Genomic DNA, 23513 nt, shown 5'->3' with positions numbered 1-23513 from the left:
ACTTTTTATTTTTAAGCAATAAATTGATGTTAACCTTGAAACAAAACGTCAACGTGTAGAGAACACATTCTGAGTCGAATGCTACATTCATGTCATACGCCGAATGTCGCGTTTTATGTTAAACGTCATATAAAATGTCTCATAAAATGTTGAATGTCGCATAAAACATCGTAAAAAACGACGAACGATGCATAAAACGTTCGAAAAAACGTCGAACGACGCATAAAACGTCGTACGTCGAATATAACATGAATGCCATACGTCATACGTTTGTACATTTGCTGTAGGTCTATGTCTATCGACAAGCACAGCAGGTCTATGTTTATCAGTGGATATTGCCACGTGCAGCGAAGATACTGCATTTGGCTCCGTGGGGGCGGGGGGGTCGCGTTACTACGTATCGATGAAACAGCGTTTTGACGTCACCTGAGCGGGAATCGGTATGCCGATTCTGGACCACGATGGGGGCCAACGAATACGTACGCCATGATACGTTGGCATAGAACCCTCTGACAATTCCAGACCACGTTGGTCTAGAACCCTCTGACAATTCCAGACCACGTTGGCCTAGAGCCCTCTGACAGTTCTAGGACACTGCGATAAGAATGTGGTCGGGATCTCTCTGACAATTCCAGACCACGTTGGTCGGGATCTCTCCTTATATATGTGGTCGGGAACTCTCCTTACTTATCAACTACAGTTCCACTGAATAATATTAATTGTTTTATGCTTTCCCACCACTAGCGTTGTCTGATAAAAATAGTATGTTGCTGATTTGATTTTAAGTGATTTTTTGTAATTCAACCGAGTCTAGTTTGTGGTCCAATAAGTTTAATTATTATTTCTAAAGCAAATGGAATTTCTTATAGAATTCGTAATTTTCCTACCAGCTTAGCCATCTTTAAATAAAATACTAATAAAACTGACAGTAATGAAAAAAATATTTATAAAATTGTAAGTGTTTTGCATAGATATATCTTACCTTTAACATGATTCTTAGGATCACAATTCCAGAAATCGCGAGATGATTGAGCCATGACCTTCTTTACGATTTCGATAGCATTATTGGTCCTTTCTTCAAATCTATCACGCATTACTTGAGCCTCTGTTGTGAAATTACCTATAAATAGATTCATTATTGGAATATTATAAGACGATAAATAAATAAAAAGAACATACATTATCCGTCCAAAATAAACGTTACAAATATATTGTGCGCTGGGGAATGAGACAAGAAAGTTGCATTCATCACATGTGGCTTCCTGCTCATTAATTGTTACTTAACACTTCAGTTATAGTTTTCGAGAATGTGGTTCTCTTGTGATAATTTTTTTAGAAGAAAGAACATGATTTTCGGTCATACGAAATCATATGGAATAATATATGTTTAAAACACAATGCAGAAAAACCTGGTCTAACAGTTTTAGGCCTATCTGTACCAAGTGTAACACTGAAGTCTGGGTTGTATATTCTCTCTACCCCATGACTCTCATGAGCAGATTTCACGGTATACGGTATTCCTAATTTTATTTATCATTTCGCGTTATTCAAGACTTTCTCACAGTCTATAATATTTCACTCTTATAAGCTCTAGTAGAGTCTCCACAGCAACGTGTTTTAATTCAAACTTTTTTTGCTACGTCCATGACTAACAAAACACCGGGGCCCACGTCACTTAATATTGTAACTTAGAAATAGCCATGAAATAGCCGAATGTGGGTAAAGACAAGAGCATCGGGCCCCACGTTGGGCGCCACTTAATTGTGTAGCCTACCAAGTTAGGCGGTAGTTCAGTGTGCCTAATTGAAGACGGTAACACTAAAATTAGCGCTGCAACGTGGTGCCTGATTTTCTGTTTACCCACATTAGGCTATTTCATGACTATTTATAAATTACATATTTTAAGCCCATTTTGTGATCACAGTCAGAGTCTGTAGTATCCCATCTCTGACTATTCCAGTCAATTTTCTATGTGCTAAGATGATCATGTGAGCATAGACCAGGACATACTGCCTGTCGTTGCTGAATCTAGCGATCAAGTCTACATAGACATAGACATAACTAGATTCCACAAGAGAGGAGATAAGACTCTGTGGACAGTATCTGTTCTCATATTGTATTCACCACTAAAGTTGCATATATGACACGGCTCTTCAGCATACACTCTATTCATCTACAGCTTGTTGCGTCTATTCTTTTCAGGTAAATAAAAGATTTATTTCGCCATGGAATGAATAAATTACATTAATGCTTACCTTTATTATACAACCTCAAAAGCATATAGGAGAACTGGATCATGGAGTATCCTTTAAGCTCTGTAAGAGCTATAGCGTTATACAGGTTATAAATAACCTGCTGAGGTGACTGCCTAGAGTTGCATAACATATCTCCTTCCACTTCCTAATAAAAAATTTGGTTATAATAAGTATACTTAAGTTAGTTGAGGATTTTTCTATATAGTTTTCGCATGTTTTTACTACTGTATTATTTTTGTTAATTTTACATCAATAATGATACATAAAAATTATAAATATTGAAAAATTACTAAACAAAAATAAAAATACTGAGTAACGTAAAAGTTTTAGTCATGGATTATTGGGTAAATATGGCAAAAAATAAGTTTTTAGATTTATGTTTGACGTTGTCTCATATTTTTTACATGTCCTTACAAAGTAGTATCATGTCATTGCTCTCTGAAGTCACGCACAGTTATTATCTTTATACATTATCTAGACAGACCTCTTTAGCTCCTTCCATCAAACAATTTGCTGGGTATGAGCAATAGTCATACCTGATTTTCTTCCTCTACCTTTCAGAGTGTCTATAACTGTAGTAATTTCCTTGCCGCTTGTATTCACAACCCAACAATTAGTGTGTGAACAGTCTAATTTCTAAAAAATTATAAATTTTGCCATATTTAAACAATTTTAACTACCACAACAATGACCATAAATTTCTTAAAAAAGCTTTTATACCTTTTTAGCATTCGCAAACAGATCTTTTTTAACAATGGTATCTTGAAGCTTGTCCATCAGTTCATCAACGTTGTTCTTATCGTATAGAACAGCCTCTGCTAGATCTAGCCATGCTTGTTTGGGTGATGGAATTCTGCCTGGTGCCGTTTGCTGCTTCTGGAATCTTCGGAAGGTCTCATATAGGCCGTATATTCCTCTGAGATCGGAAAGGGCTAATTGCATAGCCCAAACACTGTCAAGGCTATCCAAGCCGTACGTCAGGTCATGTGGAAATGCCTTTATATGACAACGAGTTGAAATTAAATTTTAGAAAATTCATATAACAAAATATTGGTATTGCGTTTGGTGTATTTGGTGTCATTGGTAATGGTCTATCAACAAACTTATTATAAGTAATGGATATACAATAAAGTTTTTATACAGAAAAATGGTATTTATGGAATTGTCATTTTAATTTGTGTTTAACTAAGCCGGGATCCAACGGCGCGTGGAGTGTCAGACCTCGCACCAAAGTCCGTGATTGGTCGCTAAATCAACACGGTTCAAAGGAGCTCGGACGTTGACACGAAACAAGTAAGTGTCATGGGAATGGTCCGACAATATTTTTTTGCGCCAATCTTGAAACTCAACTCAGTCTTGCTTATTCCACACGCCGTTGGATCCCGGCTTTACGATTGTGAACAATACTACATAGTCTTTAACTGGAATATCCGCTATTTTCTTATGTACGACTCTTCTTCGGCTCGCTGAGCTGCTCTTGGGACGAATATAATGAGAAAAGGAAGTAATATACGGATCGGCAAAAGAATCCCGTAGAGTTAAGAAAATCATAAAAAACCAAAAGGTACACAAACAGAGTAAAAGCTGTTATCATTCATGGAAAAGAAGTCTGGATAAGAGACGTGCAAACAAAGGATCCAAAGGACAAAGAACTATATAACAATATAAACAATATTGCCAAAAAGGCAGTAAGAGAAGCGAAAAAAATCGTAGGAAGAATTTGAGGATAGCATAGTAGACTCTTTAGGAATAGAATCAACGTATCAAAAGGGCTTGAGGGAACTTAAGGGAATGGTACGGATGCACATCAATCGAACTATTCAGAGCAGCAGCATCTAAGATCAGAATAGCCATGATGATTGCCAACCTCCGTCGCGGAGATGGCACGTGAAGAAGAAGATCAAAAGGGCAAAAGAGAACAGAAATATATGACATAAAAGATGGAAATAACAAGATATAACATAAATCACACGAAATGGTAGAAGTCTGAAAAGAATAGTACACCTGTAAATTTAAACTAGAAGACACAAGTCTGAACTCAAATGTCACATCAAGCTCAAGGGAAGCAAAGAACAGAACATGGAGAATAGAGAAAGAAGATATCATCGAATCAACAAAAAGCATTAAAAGCGTAAATGCTGAAGAAGAAGATGAAATAGAACCAGAAATTATGAAATGAATGGGTTCGCAAGCCATAAACTTATTTTAGATCATATGTAATGAAGCAATGAAGCAAAATAAAATATCAAAAGATTGTGAAAATAATCTACCAATTTACAAGAAAGATGACAGAGCCAACTGAGAGAACTTTCGAGCGATATGTCTAAAGCAAGAGAGAAAATTTAAAAAAAAAAGATACAACAGATTATGTTTGTACCTACTGAGAAAAAATTAAAGGAAAAAAATGTAAACGGGGAAGGAACTAGTACTAGCATTCGTAAACTTGACATCTGCATTTTACACAATAGATCGAAAAATACTTAATAAATGTTTAAAACAGCTAAAAACCCCGAGTAAACTAATACAAGTACTAAAATCAGTATATGAAAATACTACAGCGAAAATACAAATCAAGGGAGAAAGATCAGAAGATTTTTTTATGTACTTCATATTTTTAGAAGAGATATTTTAGAAATACACAATGTCCCTAGTTATACACAGTAGTTACATATAACTATTACTTAAAAAACCAGTTTACGAGTTCTCAGGATCTGATAATTTGTTTACATAATAATTTCTTTCATTGATGATATGTGGTGAAACCCGAGAATATTTTTGTTCACGAGTGAAAGACGAATTGTGTTGAAATATTGTTAAGACGAGATACAAAGAACCGATGAAAATAATTATTTTTAAACTAGATATTTATACTTTTACGGAAAAAAGTATTTTACGGACGATTGTCAAAATAAAACAACATATTTTAGTGTCGAATAATAACTAGAACCACCAGATACAGTAACCACAGGGTGGGCAAAGTTGGTGGGAGTTATTTGCTTTTTCCATGGTGAATTTACAAGGACAATAATTTACACGAACAAGAACGAATTAAGGCAGATGATTAGACAAATAATGAAAATCTTAAGACAATAATTATTATTGGAGGGTGTAGTGGGTATGCCTTAGTAAAGCATATGCTAAATGCTAAAATATCCCAGTGAAAATATCATGACATGGCGATGGCAATGAGTATTGCCGCCATAAAATAAGCGTAGCCTAACCCGTAACTTTACCGACAGACTGCCGGTACAAGCAGTCCCTCTTTGGTCAGTCAACATTCCGGGTGGAATAACTGAGAATAGAATAAGGGTACCCTTGTCCTCGGAATAAGAAATTGATCCAAAATGCAGAAGAACCGATAAACGGCATGGAGATATATTAGGCAATGGAAAACCATTATATTAAAGATCCCTAAGGATATTCCAAGAATAATTGTCATGCCAAATAGTAGTGGCGAAATAACAATTACTAATAATAGATTTGGACCTCAAGATTTACCCTCGACAGGAAGTTAACATGAAACTCCCACTTAGATGGTAGAGATAAAAGAGCATATAATATTGCCTATGAGCAGTGTCGGACGCACTTGAGGTCTTTCGCCCAGGGTGATCACCTGGGTCTACACTGCTGTCATTAGGCCAATTCTAACTTACGGAGCTATTGCTTGGGTACCAAAAGTGCTACAGGCAACAGCGATTAACAAACTAAACCATATTCAGCGGATGGATTGCATAAATATAACAGGTGCCATGAAAACCACACCAACTGCTGCAATGGAGTTGATCATTGGCATCAACCCTCTAGACATATGTGTCAAAGTGGTGACACTGATGAAAATGATGCGACTGCGCTCAGCGCATGCAAACCTTGATGTAGGAATGGGACAATTTAGAACTCGTTTCTGGCGGAAAGAGCTAGATGCACTACTAAAGTTTGTTTTTGACAAAGCCTACAAAATCGAAACAAGACAGTATAGGGAATCAAACGTGGCAAAAAAAGGTATTGCATATACACCGATTGCTTTAAAATGGAAGAAAGCTCAGAATGCGAGATATACTCCAGATCACTGAGCCTAAGAATAAAGTGGAGTATGGGCAAAAATGCCAGCGTAGTTCAGATAGAACTGGCCGGTATCTTCATAGCCACAAAAGAGATAGCCGGGAAAACTACAATTATCTGCACAGATAACGCTACTAACTTTGAATAGACCACAAGTCACATTATTGTTAGTAATGAAATGTCACGAGTCTATAGTCACTGACTCAATAACATCATCCTGAGGTGTGTTAAAGGGCACAATAGGAATAAAGGCACCCGCATTGCTGATCAATTAGCTAGGAAGGTGGCAGGCCTAAGACTCTTAGGACCTGGGGATCTTTTTGGTTGGTCAACTACATCAACCGCGAAAATTGTCAAATATCACTCCCACACACAAACCGTGAAAAGATGGGAAGAAGAGCAAGGATGTAGACTAGCCAGGGTAGGTAACACCAAGAAACCTTGAACAGTCAGCATCAAAGGAGTACTTGGGAATCACCAGGAAAAACCTACGCTTGACAGTTGGTTTTTTAACCGGTCATTATCAAATAAGCAAACACCTTCACGCACTGGGGCTAGTAGGAACACCTCTATGCAGGAAGTGCGAACGAGAAGACGAAACTGTAGAGCATGTCCTATGTGAATGCCCGGAATTATCGTTAATTCGAGAGTACGCTTTCGGCGAGCCCTCTGGCCCACATATGAGAGATGCCCCCTGGTGACTTTCCACCTTCCCAAACATGGCAGGATGGACAATGAGCTAAGGATGACAGCTTAATTGAACCCCAACAATATTACTAGATGCACTTCAATACCAATGCACTCTATGTAAAGTTAAAAAAGACTGGATGACACAAGATATTTTTGACCTAATGGACGTTCGAAGACAGTACAAATCCAGAAGCAGAGAAAAATACAATGAATTAAATAAACTAGCAAAAGAGCGATAACTCAAGAGTCCTCTGCCTAAAAATTGAAAAGCTTGAGCAACAACATGATAGCTTCCATTTACATAAAAAACTCAAAAAATAAAAGCAGAATTTACAGACCAATCATCTTGCAAGACTCTAGTGGTAGAATTTTAAGTGATATTAAGGAGTGCTGTACAGAATAGAAAAATTAAAGAACAGCATTATTTAAAGACAATCAAAGAATCTACTAAGAAATAACACCTAAAGCCGCGTTTACACGATGACAATTGTCTTGTTTTTTGCCAGTTCCCTCACCGGACACAACAGATGACGAGCAGTCGGCCATGTTTTAGCTGTCTACTGCCATGGCAATAGTTGGCCCCGTATAAACATCTTCTCGTTCAACTGGACTGGCCTCCGACAATCCGCAACCACGTGATGACAATTGTCCAATGACAATTGTTTCGCCAATTGTCAACGTGTAAACGCGGCTTAACAAAGACACGGTCCCACGCAAAAGGCCATCGACCAACGAAGGAAGATTCCTGGTCTTCTGGTCCTCACAAGATACCTATAGAATTATTACAACTATTACCTAATGAGAGTGTTGCGATTATCACTTCCTTCTTTAACAATAGCGGCAAATTTCCCGATACCTGGTTGAAATCAATATTTGTATCTATCCCCAAAAAAGTAACGCTAAAGAATGTAGCGACTATCGACTCATAGTCTCAATGAGTCCACAATATGTACCTTTAAATAACTGTGTATGACAAAATGGCCCAATATTCAGAAATAACTTGTTTTTAATGATCTATACACAAAAATACACCCAACGCAACGCAACAAAAATGTTAATTTTCGACTCACCTCCTGAAGTTTATCTGCAAACTTTTCGTACTTCCTGATTAAAGTAACTGCTGCTCCGCCTTCGGTTACATCGGTTTCCAGATTCTCGTCTACATAGCCTAAAATTTCATCCCACAAAATATCCTCTAGTCCTAAAAAGTCGTACCGGTACCGGTCCACTTGTACAATTCTACTCGTGTCATTGTCTTTGCTGGCCACGAAACCGAGCACCACCAACGAGCACAACAAACACAATATTGTCTTTTTAGAGTTCATTTTTTATAGTTATTTCATAAGTTGGTATAACTTAAAGTCCTCATTTGTAATAGCGTGACTTTAAACAACTAAAAATTTGATATGATAATAAAATCATGAGATTAAGTGAAAATTCCCCCAGTGCGACAGAGAAAACTGAAGCAAAGCAATCCCTGTATCTCATTCTAATATTCCGGGTTTATCGACCTCGTAACCTAAATGACCAATGGGAAGATTACATGGTCGATAAACCCGGTACATTAGAAAGAGATGCAGAGACTACTTTGCGTCAGTTTTCTCTGTCGCACTGGGGGAACGGGGCTGTATTGCAGCTCTCAGTCTAATTTGTATTAATATGTTTATGAATAAAATATACATATTCCCTCAAAATAACTTAAAACCAGAGTTTTAAATATTATCTACATTTTAATGTTTTTTCTGTACATAAAAAGTTTTCTACATCTGAAAGATAATTTAAAAGAGGATAGATATATGCAGGGTTGTCCACTCAAAACAGTGCATTCTGATATTTGTTATAATTCTTTGGAATATATGTATATTGGATTTTGTGAAAATGCTTAAACAGGTCTGAAATTTTTAAAGCTGGATATTTGTGATTCTTCTTCTTCTTAAGGTGCCGTGCATTTCTACGTAGGCGTCCACCGTACATCGTCTTGTCAGGTGAGATGTTAAATAGTCAGGATTAAATAATTCTGTTTTTAGCAGCATTGCGAAGCATTTCATAGCTGTGGATTCCTTTCCATTGTCGAATATTGCGCAGCCATGACATTTTTTTACGTCCCAGACCTCTCCTTCCCTCTAAATTCCCTTCGAGTATCAGTTGCTGAAAAGTATATCTTTCTCCTCGTAATATATGTCCCAAGTATGCAGTCTTCTTACTTTTTACATAACTAAAAAGTTCCCTATCCTGTAAGCCCGCTCTTCTGAGTACTTCCTCATTTCTGACCCTGTCCGTCCATGATATTCTAAGCATTCGACGCAGGCACCACATTTTCAACACTTCAAGTTTGTAAATGGAACTGGTCTTTAACGTCCATGCTTCCATTCCGTACAAGAGAACAGGACACACGTAACACTTAAGCATCTTGTATCGGAGGTTGAAGTCCAATTTGCGATCAGTCAGAAACTTACGAAGCCTCAAAAAAGCATTTCTGGCTTGTTCAGCTCTGCTCTTTATTTCATTCTCGGGGTCCCAACCCTCGTTCAGCAAACAACTTAAGTATTTAAATTGCCTGACCTGTTGGATTTCTTCTCCAGAGACATATATCTTTGCGTTGGGGTAATCATTTCTACTTATAATCATTGTTTTTGTCTTCTTGATATTTATTTTCAAACCCCGAACTTCACTTGTAAGAGTTAGATCATTTAAAAGACATTGAAGATCTTCGATGTTATCTGCCACTATGGCTGTATCATCGGCATACCTGATGTTATTAATAAATATACCGTTAACTTTAATACCCTTATTAGAGTCTGCCACTGCTTCTGCGAAGGCTTTTTCTACGTATAAATTGAACAGCATTGAAGACAGTATACAACCTTGCCTTACTCCTTTTAATGGAGAAATCTTCTGTTTCGTTGAAATTTTGAAGAAATACTGTTGCTGTCTGGTTCCAATACAGATTGGCGATAATTCTTATATCCTTGTCATCCAATCCCAACCCTTGTAGGTATTTTATCATCAACTCGTGTTTTAAATTATCGAATGCTTTTTCATAATCAATGAAACAGACAAAAACATCCTTTCTTTGATCTAAACAATTCTGTATTAAAGTTTGCATACTAAAGATCGCTTCTCTCGTGCCAAGTCCATTTTTGAAACCAAACTGACTCCATCCACTGACCTCTTCACATTTCTTAAACAATCTAGTGTGCAGTATTCTCAGGAAAAGTTTTAAAAAGTGACTCATTAGGCTTATTAGTCGGTGGTCCTTGCAGAAGTTCGCACGTGGTGTTTTTCGTAGGGCGATAAATGTAGAGCGAAGCCAATCTTTTGGAATCTGGCCCGTATCGTAAATGTCGTTAAGAGCTTGACAATAATATCTAGGTTTTCTTCATTAAGTAACTTTATTGTTTCTGTGTACATATATCATCTGGTCCTGGGGTTTTGTTACTTTTTAATAGTTTGATAGCGTGTACAATTTCAGCTTTCAAAATACTTGGGCCATACAAATGGTCTCTCAGTTGTGGTGGTTTTTATGTTCTGTCATAATTGAACAAATTGGCTGTGTACAATTTCCAAGTATTAAGTATATCGCTAGGGTCCGTTATTAATTCATTTTGGTCCATTCATTTCATTCATTTCACGCGAAATCAAAGTTTTTTGTGCATTTTTAGAAAATTTATTATTAATTTTCAAAAAATCGACTTTTGAAGCTATTTCTGCAATAAGTAAGCAACAAATTAACAAAAATTACTTTACAAACTAATTTTAAAGGATTTTCTATGCTTTTCAGCAAAATTGTGTCACTTTTCCATGTAGTTTACCCGCCATATAATTTTTCCGGCCACTTCAAAAGCTACATTAAAATGAAATTTGCAACATTAATAGAAAACTATTAAATGTAACGTAAATAAAATGAACTGAATTTTAAACTAATAATTTTATAATTCAAAAGAGTTTACTCATCCATTATAATTATTTAATTTAATGTTCAAAATGATATCAACCAAAGTCCGTACTATTAAGTTTCTATTCGAAATTACGACGAACATTTTGAGGCATTTCAAGGGTTACTAGACTACATTCATGCACTATTCGTCGTCTCAGGAAGTTGGTTTGTAAACTTGAATATTTAATCAATCTAATAAGCAATCTTATATCCTGGCGCTAAGAAATTGGCACCAAAGGCGAATGAATCAAGTAAATGGTAAATGGAATCAAGAAATGAGAAGAATGAGTATAAATATTGTTACGATAAATATCCTGGCCTAAAATAACTAAATATTATGACTAATTCTGTTATGTTGTAGATTGTGCGAGACCTGAACGGAAGCTTCCAAAAAAAACAACATTTCGAAAGTTCGAGGCGAGTCGATGGGAAATCCAGTTTGCCCTTACCGTTTCGCCGTCCAGTCTACTCAAGAAGGTTTTAGACTTTTCGAGATAACGGCGATTTATGTATATAAATAAAACATTTTTATATGGAGGGACAGTTAATTCTGAACCCGCGGCCGCGATTTTAATTGTTACGCTCGCCTATATAAATTATGTGTATTATTCGTTAAATAAATTGATATAAATTATTGTGCCTTTTAATGAATTAAGGTAAGAACAAGACATTATAAATTAAAGAATTCACAACAAAATATAAATAATTATAAATAAATAAAAGACTTAACAATATATTAGGTATAAGCGAAACATGGTGGCCGAACTCAGGATATCTTTCGACAGAAACCAGTAACTTATATTACTCGGGCAACATTGACAACCAGCATAGACATGGAGTAGCAATTATGGTCGATACAGAGGTCAACAAGTCAATAGAGGGTTTTGTCCCAATCTCAGAAAGAGTAATGCTACTACAAATAAGGATATCACACACAAAACTAAATTTGATCCAAGTATATGCGCCAACGACGGATGCAACAGAAGATGAAGTAGAAACATTCTACCAACAAATTAAAGATGCACTGAAATTGACAAAGGACAGGGAATTCACGGTAGTTACGGGCATTTTAACGACAAAGTTGGCAAGGGAAGAGCTGGAATAATAATGGGAGATCAAGGACTAGGGGAACGTAACGATAGAGAAGATCGTCTAATACAATTCTGCCAACAACAAAATCTAATAATCACAAACACGTTCTTTAAATTACCCATGAGACGGTTATATACATGGCGCTCACCAGCAGATAAACCGGAAAAAGTGGTAAGAAACCAAATCGATTATATAATGATTAAAGAGAGATATCGTAACACGCTTAAACTTAAACGTATTAGAAAACTCCAAAGAACTCCAAAATTAGATGTTAGAAAACTGAAAGAAGCTGATATAAAAAACAAACTCCAACAGAAAATATACGAAAACTTCGATAAATTAGATACTAACACCTACGAGATAAACTAACAATGGGAAACATTAAAAGACTGCCTCCCCGTATTGGCATTGAGGATTTGGCATTTCCTGGGTGGAGAAGATTCCAAACTCCACAATACTAGAACGTCTCAGCAAGACTACTGAGATCATAAAAAGCATCAAGCAGAGAAAACTGGAGTATTTCCGACATGTAATGAGAGGTCTCAAATATATGTAGGTTGCTACAAAATATCATACAAGGAAAAATAGCAGGCAAACGCAGTCCAGGACGAAGAAGAACCTCATGGTTGAAGAACTTGCGAGATTGGTATAGTGTTGATACAAGCATGCTATTTAGGGTGGCAGTGAATAAAATTAAGATAGCTATGATGGTAACCAACGTTCTGAAAGGACATGGTACATGAAGAAGAAAATTATAAGGATATTGAAGAAACCCAATTTGGATTCCGTAGAGGCGTAGGTAACCGTGAAGCTCTCTTTGCATTAAACGTACTAATCCAGAGATGCTTGGATGTGAACCAAGATATATAAGTATGTTTCATAGATTACAACAAGGCTTTCGATAAAGTCCGCCACAAAGAGTTAATGGACGTCCTCAAAGCAAAACAATTACAATACAATGACCTTCGAATTATAACAAATCTATATTATAAACAGCAGGCACACATACGCATTAATGAACACACATCAGAAGAGTTCGATATTAAAAGAGAAGTGCGACAGGGGTGTGTATAGTCACCACTACTATTCAATGCATGCTCTGAAGAAATTATGAAAAGAGCTCTTGAGAGAGAAACAGCAGGAATAAAGGTCAATGGAACACCAATTAACAACATTAGTATGCGGACGATACTATCATAATAGCAGATAACCTCCAAGACCTACAAAAGCTAATGAACAAGATAGTTGAGTATGGATTATCAATAAACATCAAGAAAACTAAATTTATGAGGATATCAAAAACCCAAAATAATGATGAAAGCCTGACAATTCATGGTAAAACTTTAGAACAAGTTGAAAACTACAATTATCTTGGCACAATAATTAATCACACAAACGATTACTCCAAAGAAATCAACGTTCGAATAGAGAAAGCACGAACAAACTTCAATAAAATGAGAAAGGTACTTTGTGCAAGAGAACTGAAATTAGACTTGAAAGTTAGGCTGGCAAGGTGTTATATTTTCTCAACTCTACTTTACGGGATAGAAGCATGGACACTTAACGCGTCGACTACTAAAAAGTTGGAGGCATTTGAACTATGGGTATATAGAAGAATCCTGAAGATGTCATGGACCGAGCATGTAACAAACAACGAAGTCATGAGAAGAGTCAACAAAAGAATGGAAATATTGGAAATCAGGGAAAATCCAGGGCAAGAAAAGTGTAGGAAGGAGAAGAATGAAATGGTTGCGTAACTTGTATCTTGAGAATATGGTACGGATGCACATCAATCGAACTATTCAGAGCGGCAGCATCCAAGATCATGATGATTGCCAACCTCTGTCGCGGAAATAGCACGTAAAGAAGAAAAATGAGCAATTAAAAACTGTATTGCATAATCTAGTTCAAATTATGCTATGAGGCAAAATGTACGGAAGAAAAAGAACGATATAAGACTTTTTACACAGCAGTCAATATAATCATGTTAGTATTCAACCTTCGAAGCGGACAGGCACTAAAAGAAGAAGAAAACAATCAAGATTACAGTTTTAATAAATTATTCCCCATTAAGATCTATATTTTCCAGCAAAAGTAAAACTTCTCTTGGTAATATTAAAATTAATCGCTGAAGGCCATTTGAAGTAGACGCTGCGCTGTTTATCGATCTTTGGAGCCTTTCTTGGTATTAAAGAAAGTTGACCGGTCGGTATTTACAGTTATTTTTTACGTATTTAGTCGAAACAAAAAATATTAACATTCACAGCACAAAAAAATTGGAATACTTCATTATGTCTTCGTAATTTTTTTAATAAAATTATATACAAATAAAGTATTACCGTTTTTAGAAGAAAATAAGAAATGTATTTTCTATTATTATATCAGTTAATATTATGTGCCAATATGTAAGAACTTATTTATTGTAAATACATTATTAACAAATAGGTAAAAGAACATTCATGACATGATTAACAATTTAAAAACTACAAATAACACTGTGCTGGCAAAATAACCTACATATGCTTCATATAGCGATATGGTAGGCATGGTAACAGTAAAAAACCATTATAAAAGTAAATTAGAAATTAACAAAATATAAATGCACAATGCAACATCTTAACGAAGTAAAAGTTGATCGTGTTGTTCCGTTAAGTGTACATCAGTACAAAACATTTCAGTAGGAACAAAAAAAACTACTAGTCAAATTTGTATTTAATTTGTACCTAGTTCTTTAGTTATTATATAATATTCTATATTCAACATGTTCTTAGGGTATTCACGGACTAAATGTTTCTGAACATTCGGTTAGAAATCGATTTTTTCTGAAAGCCATTAGTTCTACGAGGGTGGATTGATATAAAACTAGCCTTTGATAGAAAAAACAAGTTTTGTGGAATTAAATCGATTTGTTTCTCACCATAGTCCCCTTTTAGCTCGATACACTTAGTAAGACGATGTTCTAATTTTTTTATCCCATCCGAATAGTACTTTTGCTCGAGCTCTTCAAAATAGCCGAAGTTTCAGCGACGACTTCATCATTTGTTGCGAAAGGGCGTCCTCCGAGCCAGTTTTTTAGGTTTGGAAACAGGATCTGGGTAATACGGTGGGTGTTCAACCAATTCATAGCCCAATTCGTAATTTTTCCATGGCGGCGGCCGATCGGTGAGCCGGTGCATTGTCTTGGTGAAAGAACACTTTTCTGCGTTCCAAACCGGGGCGTTTTCAACGCAATTCGACATCGAATCGATCCAATAATGCTGTGTAGTACTCACCACTGATTGTTTTTCCTTTTTACAAGTAGTCGATGTGGATGATGCCCTTCGCATTCCAGAAAACAGTCGCCATCACTTTGCCGGCCGAATGTGCACTCTTTGCCTTCTTCGGCGGCCCTTCGTTTGCACCACTGTTTCGACTGTTCTTTGGTTTCTCGTATGTAATAATGCACCCAGGTTTCATCAACGGTGATAAATCGGCGAAAAAAATCCTTCGAACGGCACCCATCGCGCGGAGAGCTTGTTCATGTCCAAATAATGGTAAATGATGTGTACGCGTTCGTAGGAAATGTTTGGGACCTCTGTTAACTCGCGGAGCTTAATTAGACGATCTGCCATAATCATGTCAAGGACTTTGTTGATCATTTCCGGCGTGGTTACTTCATTTGGCCTCCCGGGACGCTCATCATCAAAAACACTCGTACGACCACGAACAAATTCAGCTTTCCAAAATTTTACTGTTGCTAACGAAGGTGCAACCTCACCATAAACTTCGTCCAGGTCGGCTTTAATTTGCACATTCGTTTTACCCTTTTTGTGGAGGAACTTAATTACCGAACAATAGTCGACTTTTTCCATTTCTCCGAAAACACAAAATTTGCATGCTTTTGACGACTGTAAAAACCTAACTAATTGTTTTTAAAACTTAAAATTTTGACAGAAGTCATGTCATGAATGGCAAATGTCAACACCGAAACCAATTCGGTATCAAGTAGCGCCATCTATCAAAGACTAGTTTAATATCAATCTATCCTCGTACACTGGATGTACTGCAGCTAACGGCTTATGTACTACTCTTCCTTTACTATTATACAAGTCTTCAGGGCTTCAGCAGCCGTGCTATGGGTGTTTCAATAAGAACTTCCGAATTTTGACAGTTAGGAGCAGCCATATTGTTAAACCTACTTCTGCCAAATTCGCTGTCATTCATTCGGTCCATTTTTCCAAAGTGCAAATGATAAAGTCTATTGTAGTTTGTAATAATTACAAAATTCTCTGTATAAGATGTTTCGTTTGTATTTTATTTTAGAATATCAAAGAAATATATATAAATATAATGACCGGTATAAGTGAAAACAAGTGCTTGAAATTAATAAGGATATGAAATAATTTGCACTACAATTTTGTCACTGCACGCGATTACATCTCGAGAAAAATACTTCTCAGAACAGTTTAAAAAAGATCACCGTGACGAATGTTATTGTTTTAGAGATAAATAAAGTTTTATTACTAAACAATTTTAAAAGATTGCAACATTTATAATTGACTGTCATCAAAAGCGGTGTCAGAAATTACGGACGTAAGGACGTAACAGTGGTACAACGATATACGAGTGCCCTAATATACGTGTGTTTTGAGATACGAGCCGCGGAGCGAGCGATATTTTGCTTTGAGATGAGAGCAAGATTTGAGATACGAGGAATCGGTTTTTATTCAAATTCATACCTCTTATTTTTACTATAGACCTCAGTCTGTCTGCTTTGCTTGTTTTCTTCATTTTCGAAGTATTGTTGATAAGTTGGGTTCGCGTTTTGTGCTTTTTGTACATTACAATATTACATTTATTTTTACAACCATGGGTTGGAAGAAGATGATGTCTATTAAACTAAAACTTGAAAGCATTGAAAAACATGAGCAAGGTGTACGAGTAACTGACTTGGCGAGGATGTACGGGCGTACCACATCAATGATATGTACTGTATTTAAACGGAAGGAGGTGATAATTCGTATAATGCCAGCTAAGGGCGTTACAATAATTTCTAAGCTCAGAACTTCTCTCCATGAAAAGATGGAGAAACTACTAATGGTGTGGGTGACAGAGAAGCAGCTTCAAGGAGGAACCTTAACACAAAGCATCATATGTGAGACGGCACGATCGATTTACGAAGATTTGCTGAAGCAGATCCCACACACTTCCACAAATGATGAATCGGAAGACTCTTTTAAAGCCAGTCGGGGCTAGTTTGACAACTTTAGAAAAAGGACCGGCATTTACTCCGTCGTCAGGCATGGTGAGGCAGCAAGTTCGGATGTGAAAGCAGCTGAGGTTTACATCAAAACGTTTTCCGAACTGATAGAAGCCAAAGGATACATCAAGTATTGTACTGTAACGAGACAGGGCTCTTCTGGAAAAAGATGCCGAATACGACTTACATAACGGCAGAAGAGAAGACAATGCAGTTGCGACATAAAATCAAACCTCTTCTAGTGTACGATTCAGAAAATCCCAGAGCCTTTAAGTCATATAGGATTTTAAATGAAAAACTGCCGGTTATGTGGAGGGCAAATCCAAAGGCGTGGGTCACCAGGAAATTCTTTGTGGAGTGGATAAACCTGGTGTTTGCCCCTTCTGTTAAAAAATATCTACAGCAAAACAACCTACCCATGCAAATCCTTCTCGTCCTCGATAATGCCCCTTCTCACGCACCAAATCTCGAAGATGATTTACTCCAAGGGTTCAAGTTTATAAAGATTGTCTACCTACCAGCCAACAACACTCCTATCTTGCAGCCCATGGTTTTATGATGGTTTTTGAGCACAAAATCCATCGATGATTTAATCATAAACAGGAAAAAGCACACCTTTACAAATAAAAATAAATTAATCATTCAGTGAAATTTCGAGTTTCCGAACCTTGGACATCTCCAAAAAGACATTTTGAAATGAAATGAAACGAAATGAATTTAAAAAAAAAGGAGAACATGTTGTCACTGCTACCTTACATACCCCCTATTCATCATTGATACTTCTCAAACCTTCTAGGGAATCGGCCAACTTGTCAAACCCAGGAAAACGAAGCGACTAAAGGAAATGATACTGACAACGACGGTTCGTTGTTTTATTTCAATTAACTTTTCCTTTCGTCTAAGAAGTGATATTTTGTTTTAATAATTCTAATATGATCTCTGTAGAGAAGTAGATGTAAAAATAAAGTGTATTAATAACCCTTGGACTTGGTTCATTATTTTCCTACAATTCTTCAGAATACATTTGAACCAAGTGTTTGAAGTTGTGTGTGCTGGTAAATCTTGTTTCAGATTATAATGTCTAAGAAGAAAAGGACTCGATTAATACTTTTTAAGTGTTGTCAGGTGCATTACAAAAAATGAAAAGTCCAGATTTTACATTTTTTTGGAGTTATTACATCAAATTTGGTCAATAAAAGCAATGTAAATCTCTAAGTTACTCCTTGACCTTCTTTAATTGAATATAATTATTCTTTAAAAATTATATAATTATATATATTATATAATATTATAATATAAATATTATAATATAAAATAATATGTATACATATACCTATATATATATATATATATATATATATATATATATATATATATATATATATATATATATATATATATATTGTAAAGACTACGACCGTCAATTTATATTTCTAAAGTATTCAACTAGTGAATTCAGAGGTTTAATCGGTCATTCAGGTTGGCAAATAAAAAAAGAAGTCAACTACTTCATAAGTTTATTGAAGACGTTTCGCTTTATATTTCTAAAGCTTCATCAGTTCTCTAAAATATAACAAATGACATTGAGTTTATAAGAAATACAGATATAGTTCATAACTTACAACTCAATATGTAGTATGTTATCGATGTTATCATATTATCTACTGTACACTTTACTCCTTATTTAAAACTAACTTAACCAAAAAAGAAAAAACAAAAAACAAAAGCAAAAAACACACAAACTTTGCAGAAAATAATGTTCATATTCGTAGATATGAATATTTAAAAAATTTTAAACGAACATTTGGCTTCATTTAGATGGTTCTCCACTGAAGACCAACAAAGTTCTGATTTATTGCAATATAAGCAAACAACTTGACGCGATACCGAAAATTTTTTTAAAGGCCATGTGTCACCAAATTCCAAGGTTTGAGACAATTATGAACTTCTACAGGGGACATTGCATAATTAGTTGGACAGGTGGAATTTATATGGCGGAAATATTTGATATATTATTTTTAATTTATGTTTTATTGAAACTTGGAAATAGGGGATAATTTTGTTATTATTTTGAACAAAAAATACGCCAACTTTTAACTGAAGAATAATTGGTATCATTTATTTCGTAAGATGAGAGAGTGGTATACCTGGCTCAAATTGTCGATGTCGGTTCTTTTGTTTATTGCCGATGAGTTCTTGAGGATCTCACACATTTCAATAAAGGAGCGTTTCTGATGGTTGTTTTGTTTCGCCAGTATTTTGGTATTTGTGAAATCAATGTGATGTTTAGTGGAAATGGCGTGTTGTGCAAGGGCACAAGAGGGTTTGGAAAGTCTGATGTCGCTTTTGTGTGAAGTTATACGCCCTAGAAGAGATCGACTAGTCTGGCCAATGTAGCAGGAGTTGCATTCTGAACAAGGTATCTGATAGACAACATTAGTGTGCTCTAACGAGCTTAGTGGAGTTTTAGACTTGGAGAATAACTTTCCAATGGTTTTAGTATTTTTTAGGGATATTTTGACGGGTAAGTTTTTGAATAGTTTTGTAAGCTTGTTCGTAATTTGTGGGAAATAGGGAAGAGAAGCATATTTTGTGGCTGGTTTTGGGGTTAACGGGGAAATGTTTGTCTGTATGCTATTGGATATGGAGGCTAGTATTGCACCGTTGGGTGCTTCCGAAATAGAATGACCATAGCTTTTAGAGAAAAGATATCTGTTGATGATGGATATGGGGTAAGAGTTATCAATGAGAATGGATTTGAGTAAATCCAAGGATTCCCTCTTGTACCGCGTATGGGTCAACGTATGTACTCTAAAGCTAAGAGCTTGTACAAGGTTATGTTTGTATCTTATTGGGTGTGTAGAGTGGTAATTTAAGAACCGGTTGCTCGCCATGTCTTTCCTGTACCACGTAGTGCCCAATGTGTTACTATGTGTGCGTATGATTCGCATATCCAAAAACGGTATGCTGTTATCAACCTCCAATTCACAAGTAAATTGCAGGTGAGGATCAACGCTATTGAAGACTGATAAGGTGCTTAAAATCTTATCAGGTGGTGTTGCTAGGATCAAGTCGTCGACATAACGCTCTACAAAGGGAACCTGGAAATCTAACTTACTGATACTCTCATTGATAAGGTCATCGAGTACGAAATTAACTAGAATGGGGGAAATGGACGATCCCATGGGAGTTCCAAAGATTTGGCGATAATATTTGTCATTAAATATTAGATAATTGGTGTCAAACGTCAGTTTTAATAATTCCGAGAATCTTTCCCATGATACTGGACTGTGTGGTTGGATTTCATTCCAATGGTTCCGGAGTGACGTGACGACGCTGGAGAGTGGGAGGTTAGAAAACAGTGATACTACGTCGAAGCTTACTAAGACATATTCTCTTGGTAACTGATAATTATTAATAATTTCACTGAACTGGAAAGAGTCTACTTAGACTGGAAAGAGTCTAGCGTTCTGGCTAAAACAGAACCTCACTTTTAAACTTTCTAAAAATCAAAAATTTAGTTATTGCCGACAATTCAAAGAATTACCTCCATTTAAATGTAGTTACATTGGGTTTTTCGATTAACCTTGGGTAAACCTTTGCGTGTTAAGTTCAAAGCTACCATACATTTCAAACCTTAAAAAAAAATTTTTTTGCACATACTACCACAAAACACCACTATGTTACTAGCAAAGTTTTTTAATATTCTAACTCTACAATTCTAAGTTACGGTAAGATCAATAATGTTTTAATAGATAATATATGGTAGCTAATTATAATTTATTCTCTTTCAGCCCTGAAGAAGCCAAATTAATTCTCTTTGGCGAAAACGTTCGGCGAAACAATTGATACTCATTAGAGTCTTTCTTGCAGATTTCCCCAATATTTAAGAGTTTACTATTTAACTTATCTGCAAAGATTAAATTTCTTTTCTATATATATATATATATATATATATATATATATATATATGTATATATACCTATATATATAATTATATTAAGAATAATTATACTTTTAAAAATGTTAACGGGTAATTTTGTTATGAAGCTTTAACTTTAAACCTCTGTAGCTCAAAGTAGATAAGATGGATTTGGTACACTTCTATTCTAAACCCTCTAGTGACGTATATTTAAAGCTTGGTACACAGTATTTATATTCTATAATATAAAATCAATAATGCTATGCTTATATGGTTTAAGACTTTTGTTTGTTTACAATTTAAAAATTATCTTTGCAAATGTAGGATACAAGCGTTGTCGCAATTCTTAGTCAATTAAAAATAGCATATCAATAGATATATAATAACGAGTATAATTTTGATAAATAACATGTGGGTTCCTAACTGTTTAAACAAAATACGCTGTCATAAACTCCACATTATATGCATTATAGCTATTGCCTAATATGCATACGATATATCTCGTCAATGTTACACAATATGAGAAAGGCTGTGATTATTACCCATAGTAAACAATAAATAAAATATTGCATATAAAAAAAACTTACAATGAAATATCCAAAATGGATTTATAAATTTTCAGATCGTTTTCGATCCTATCAGATCATCATCAGTGCAAAACCAAAAAGTATAACCACTTAAAAATGAAAACAAAAGAGTAAAATTTTGACTGTTAAATTGAAAATATGGTTAATACTTACGTCTATAAAGTAAATAGAACTAGCCACATAATAAGGTCAGATGACTTTTAAATCACATAATTAGAGTAATAAGGGGTCGATGATAATGGATTACATTTTTTAAGAGAAAATACAATTTCCCGGCTCGAAAAAGGGACCTTACGCCCTGAGTGGTGGCAACAACCAGCAGTTGACAGAAGGAAGTAAAAATTGTTTTGAAATAAGACGACGATGTAAACTTCATCGAAGAAATAGAGGAACAACTAGAAATGCCCGAAGAACCGGAGGAGATAATCACACCTACATATTCTCAAGAAATAAACGAACTAATTAAAAATCCACAAGGAATCTACGTTCCTGTATTTGGCTGTATACCATATATTAAAAAATTAATTAAAATCCTTTGTAAAAGGTATATATTTAAAAACCCAAATATAAAATAATAACCAAAAATAATAACCAAACGGGCTGTGTTAGACAAAACGTTTTCGGAATACATCATTCCATCATGGAATGATGTATTCCGAAAACGTTTTGTCTAACACAGCCCGTTTGGGTTTTTAAATATATACCTTTTACAAAGGATTTTAATTAATTTTTTAATTAAAAATAGGTCACCGAAAAAAGTACCTGGTCTAGATGAAATGTCAAATAGAGCTCTGAAGTATCTACCAGCAAATCAATAGTACTTTTAACCGACATAACGAACGGAATCCTTAGATACAGGCTCTTCCCAAATCGATGGAATGAAGCCCACGTTATCATGATTCCGAAGCCAGGAAAGAATACCATGTTTCCGCAAAACTACAGACCGATAAGCTTACTGCCAGCAGTCAGAGCAATATCGTAGAAAGAGTAATATTAAGCAGACTACAAGCTGAAACATACGAAATAGGACTAATCCCAGAACCTCAGTTCGGATCTAGAGCAGAACACTCTAGCGAATTACAAGTACTTAGACTGACAGAATACATAACAGCTGGATTTAACGAAAAACAGTACACAGTAGCAGCGTTCCTGGATGTAAGCAAAGCCTTCGACAGAGTCTGGCATATAGGCCTAATATACAAAATGAGAGGTTACGGATACAGTGAGGCCGTGGCGAGACTGATATCTTCGTACTTGAGCAATCGAAGCTTAAGGGTGCGAATAGGACAAGTACTATCCGAGCACGGAGCTCCGGAGGCTGAAGTGCCACAGGGAGCAGTCCTGTCACCCCTACTGTACATAATGTACACCGCAGATGTTCAAGAACACCAGAAACAATACTCAGCCTTTATGCAGACGACACAGCGATTGCGGCTAAACACAGAAACCTAGAAGTAGCGGTCAACAATCTACAGACAGCATTGGATAACATTGAAGAATGGTGTATTCAATGGAAAACAGCAATCAATTTAGAGAAGACACAAGCAATCATATTCAAAAAGAAAAGAGAAACCCTAAAGGAACAGCTGTGGAATGGAATGGAAAGAAGAACCAGAGAAAGAAGGGCAAGTTACCAAGATGCAAGAAATAGGGCCGATAAAATATGCCGAACAGAGAAAAGAAAATACGAAAACGGCAATATACAGAAAATGGAAGAAAATCTTCAAAGCAA

The 23513-nt window shown here is 35.8% G+C and overlaps 1 protein-coding gene across 4 annotated transcripts in view; it reads right to left on the bottom strand.

Moving 5' to 3' along the window:
- The window catches only part of orion (chemokine-like protein orion), a 97498-nt gene that overhangs the window by 24100 nt on the left and 49885 nt on the right, over window positions 1-23513 (bottom strand). For 3 of the 4 annotated variants that reach the window (XM_072539883.1, XM_072539882.1, XM_072539884.1), the window contains exons 2-5: window positions 8075-8397; window positions 2976-3251; window positions 2256-2400; window positions 983-1120 (exon numbers count right to left, since the gene is read on the bottom strand). In XM_072539883.1, coding sequence (XP_072395984.1) covers window positions 983-1120; window positions 2256-2400; window positions 2976-3251; window positions 8075-8329 — 814 coding nt within the window. In that variant the 5' untranslated portion in view covers window positions 8330-8397. The remainder of the gene's footprint in view (window positions 1-982; window positions 1121-2255; window positions 2401-2975; window positions 3252-8074; window positions 8398-23513) is intronic. The other variant, XM_072539881.1, reaches the window with a different exon arrangement.

Source organism: Diabrotica undecimpunctata, chromosome 8 (genome assembly GCF_040954645.1).
Source record: "Diabrotica undecimpunctata isolate CICGRU chromosome 8, icDiaUnde3, whole genome shotgun sequence".
In the NCBI taxonomy this organism is placed as follows: Eukaryota; Metazoa; Arthropoda; class Insecta; order Coleoptera; family Chrysomelidae; genus Diabrotica; species Diabrotica undecimpunctata.
The sequence above is the reverse complement of the archived record's forward strand: the minus strand, read 5'-3'. Positions and strand labels throughout refer to the sequence as shown.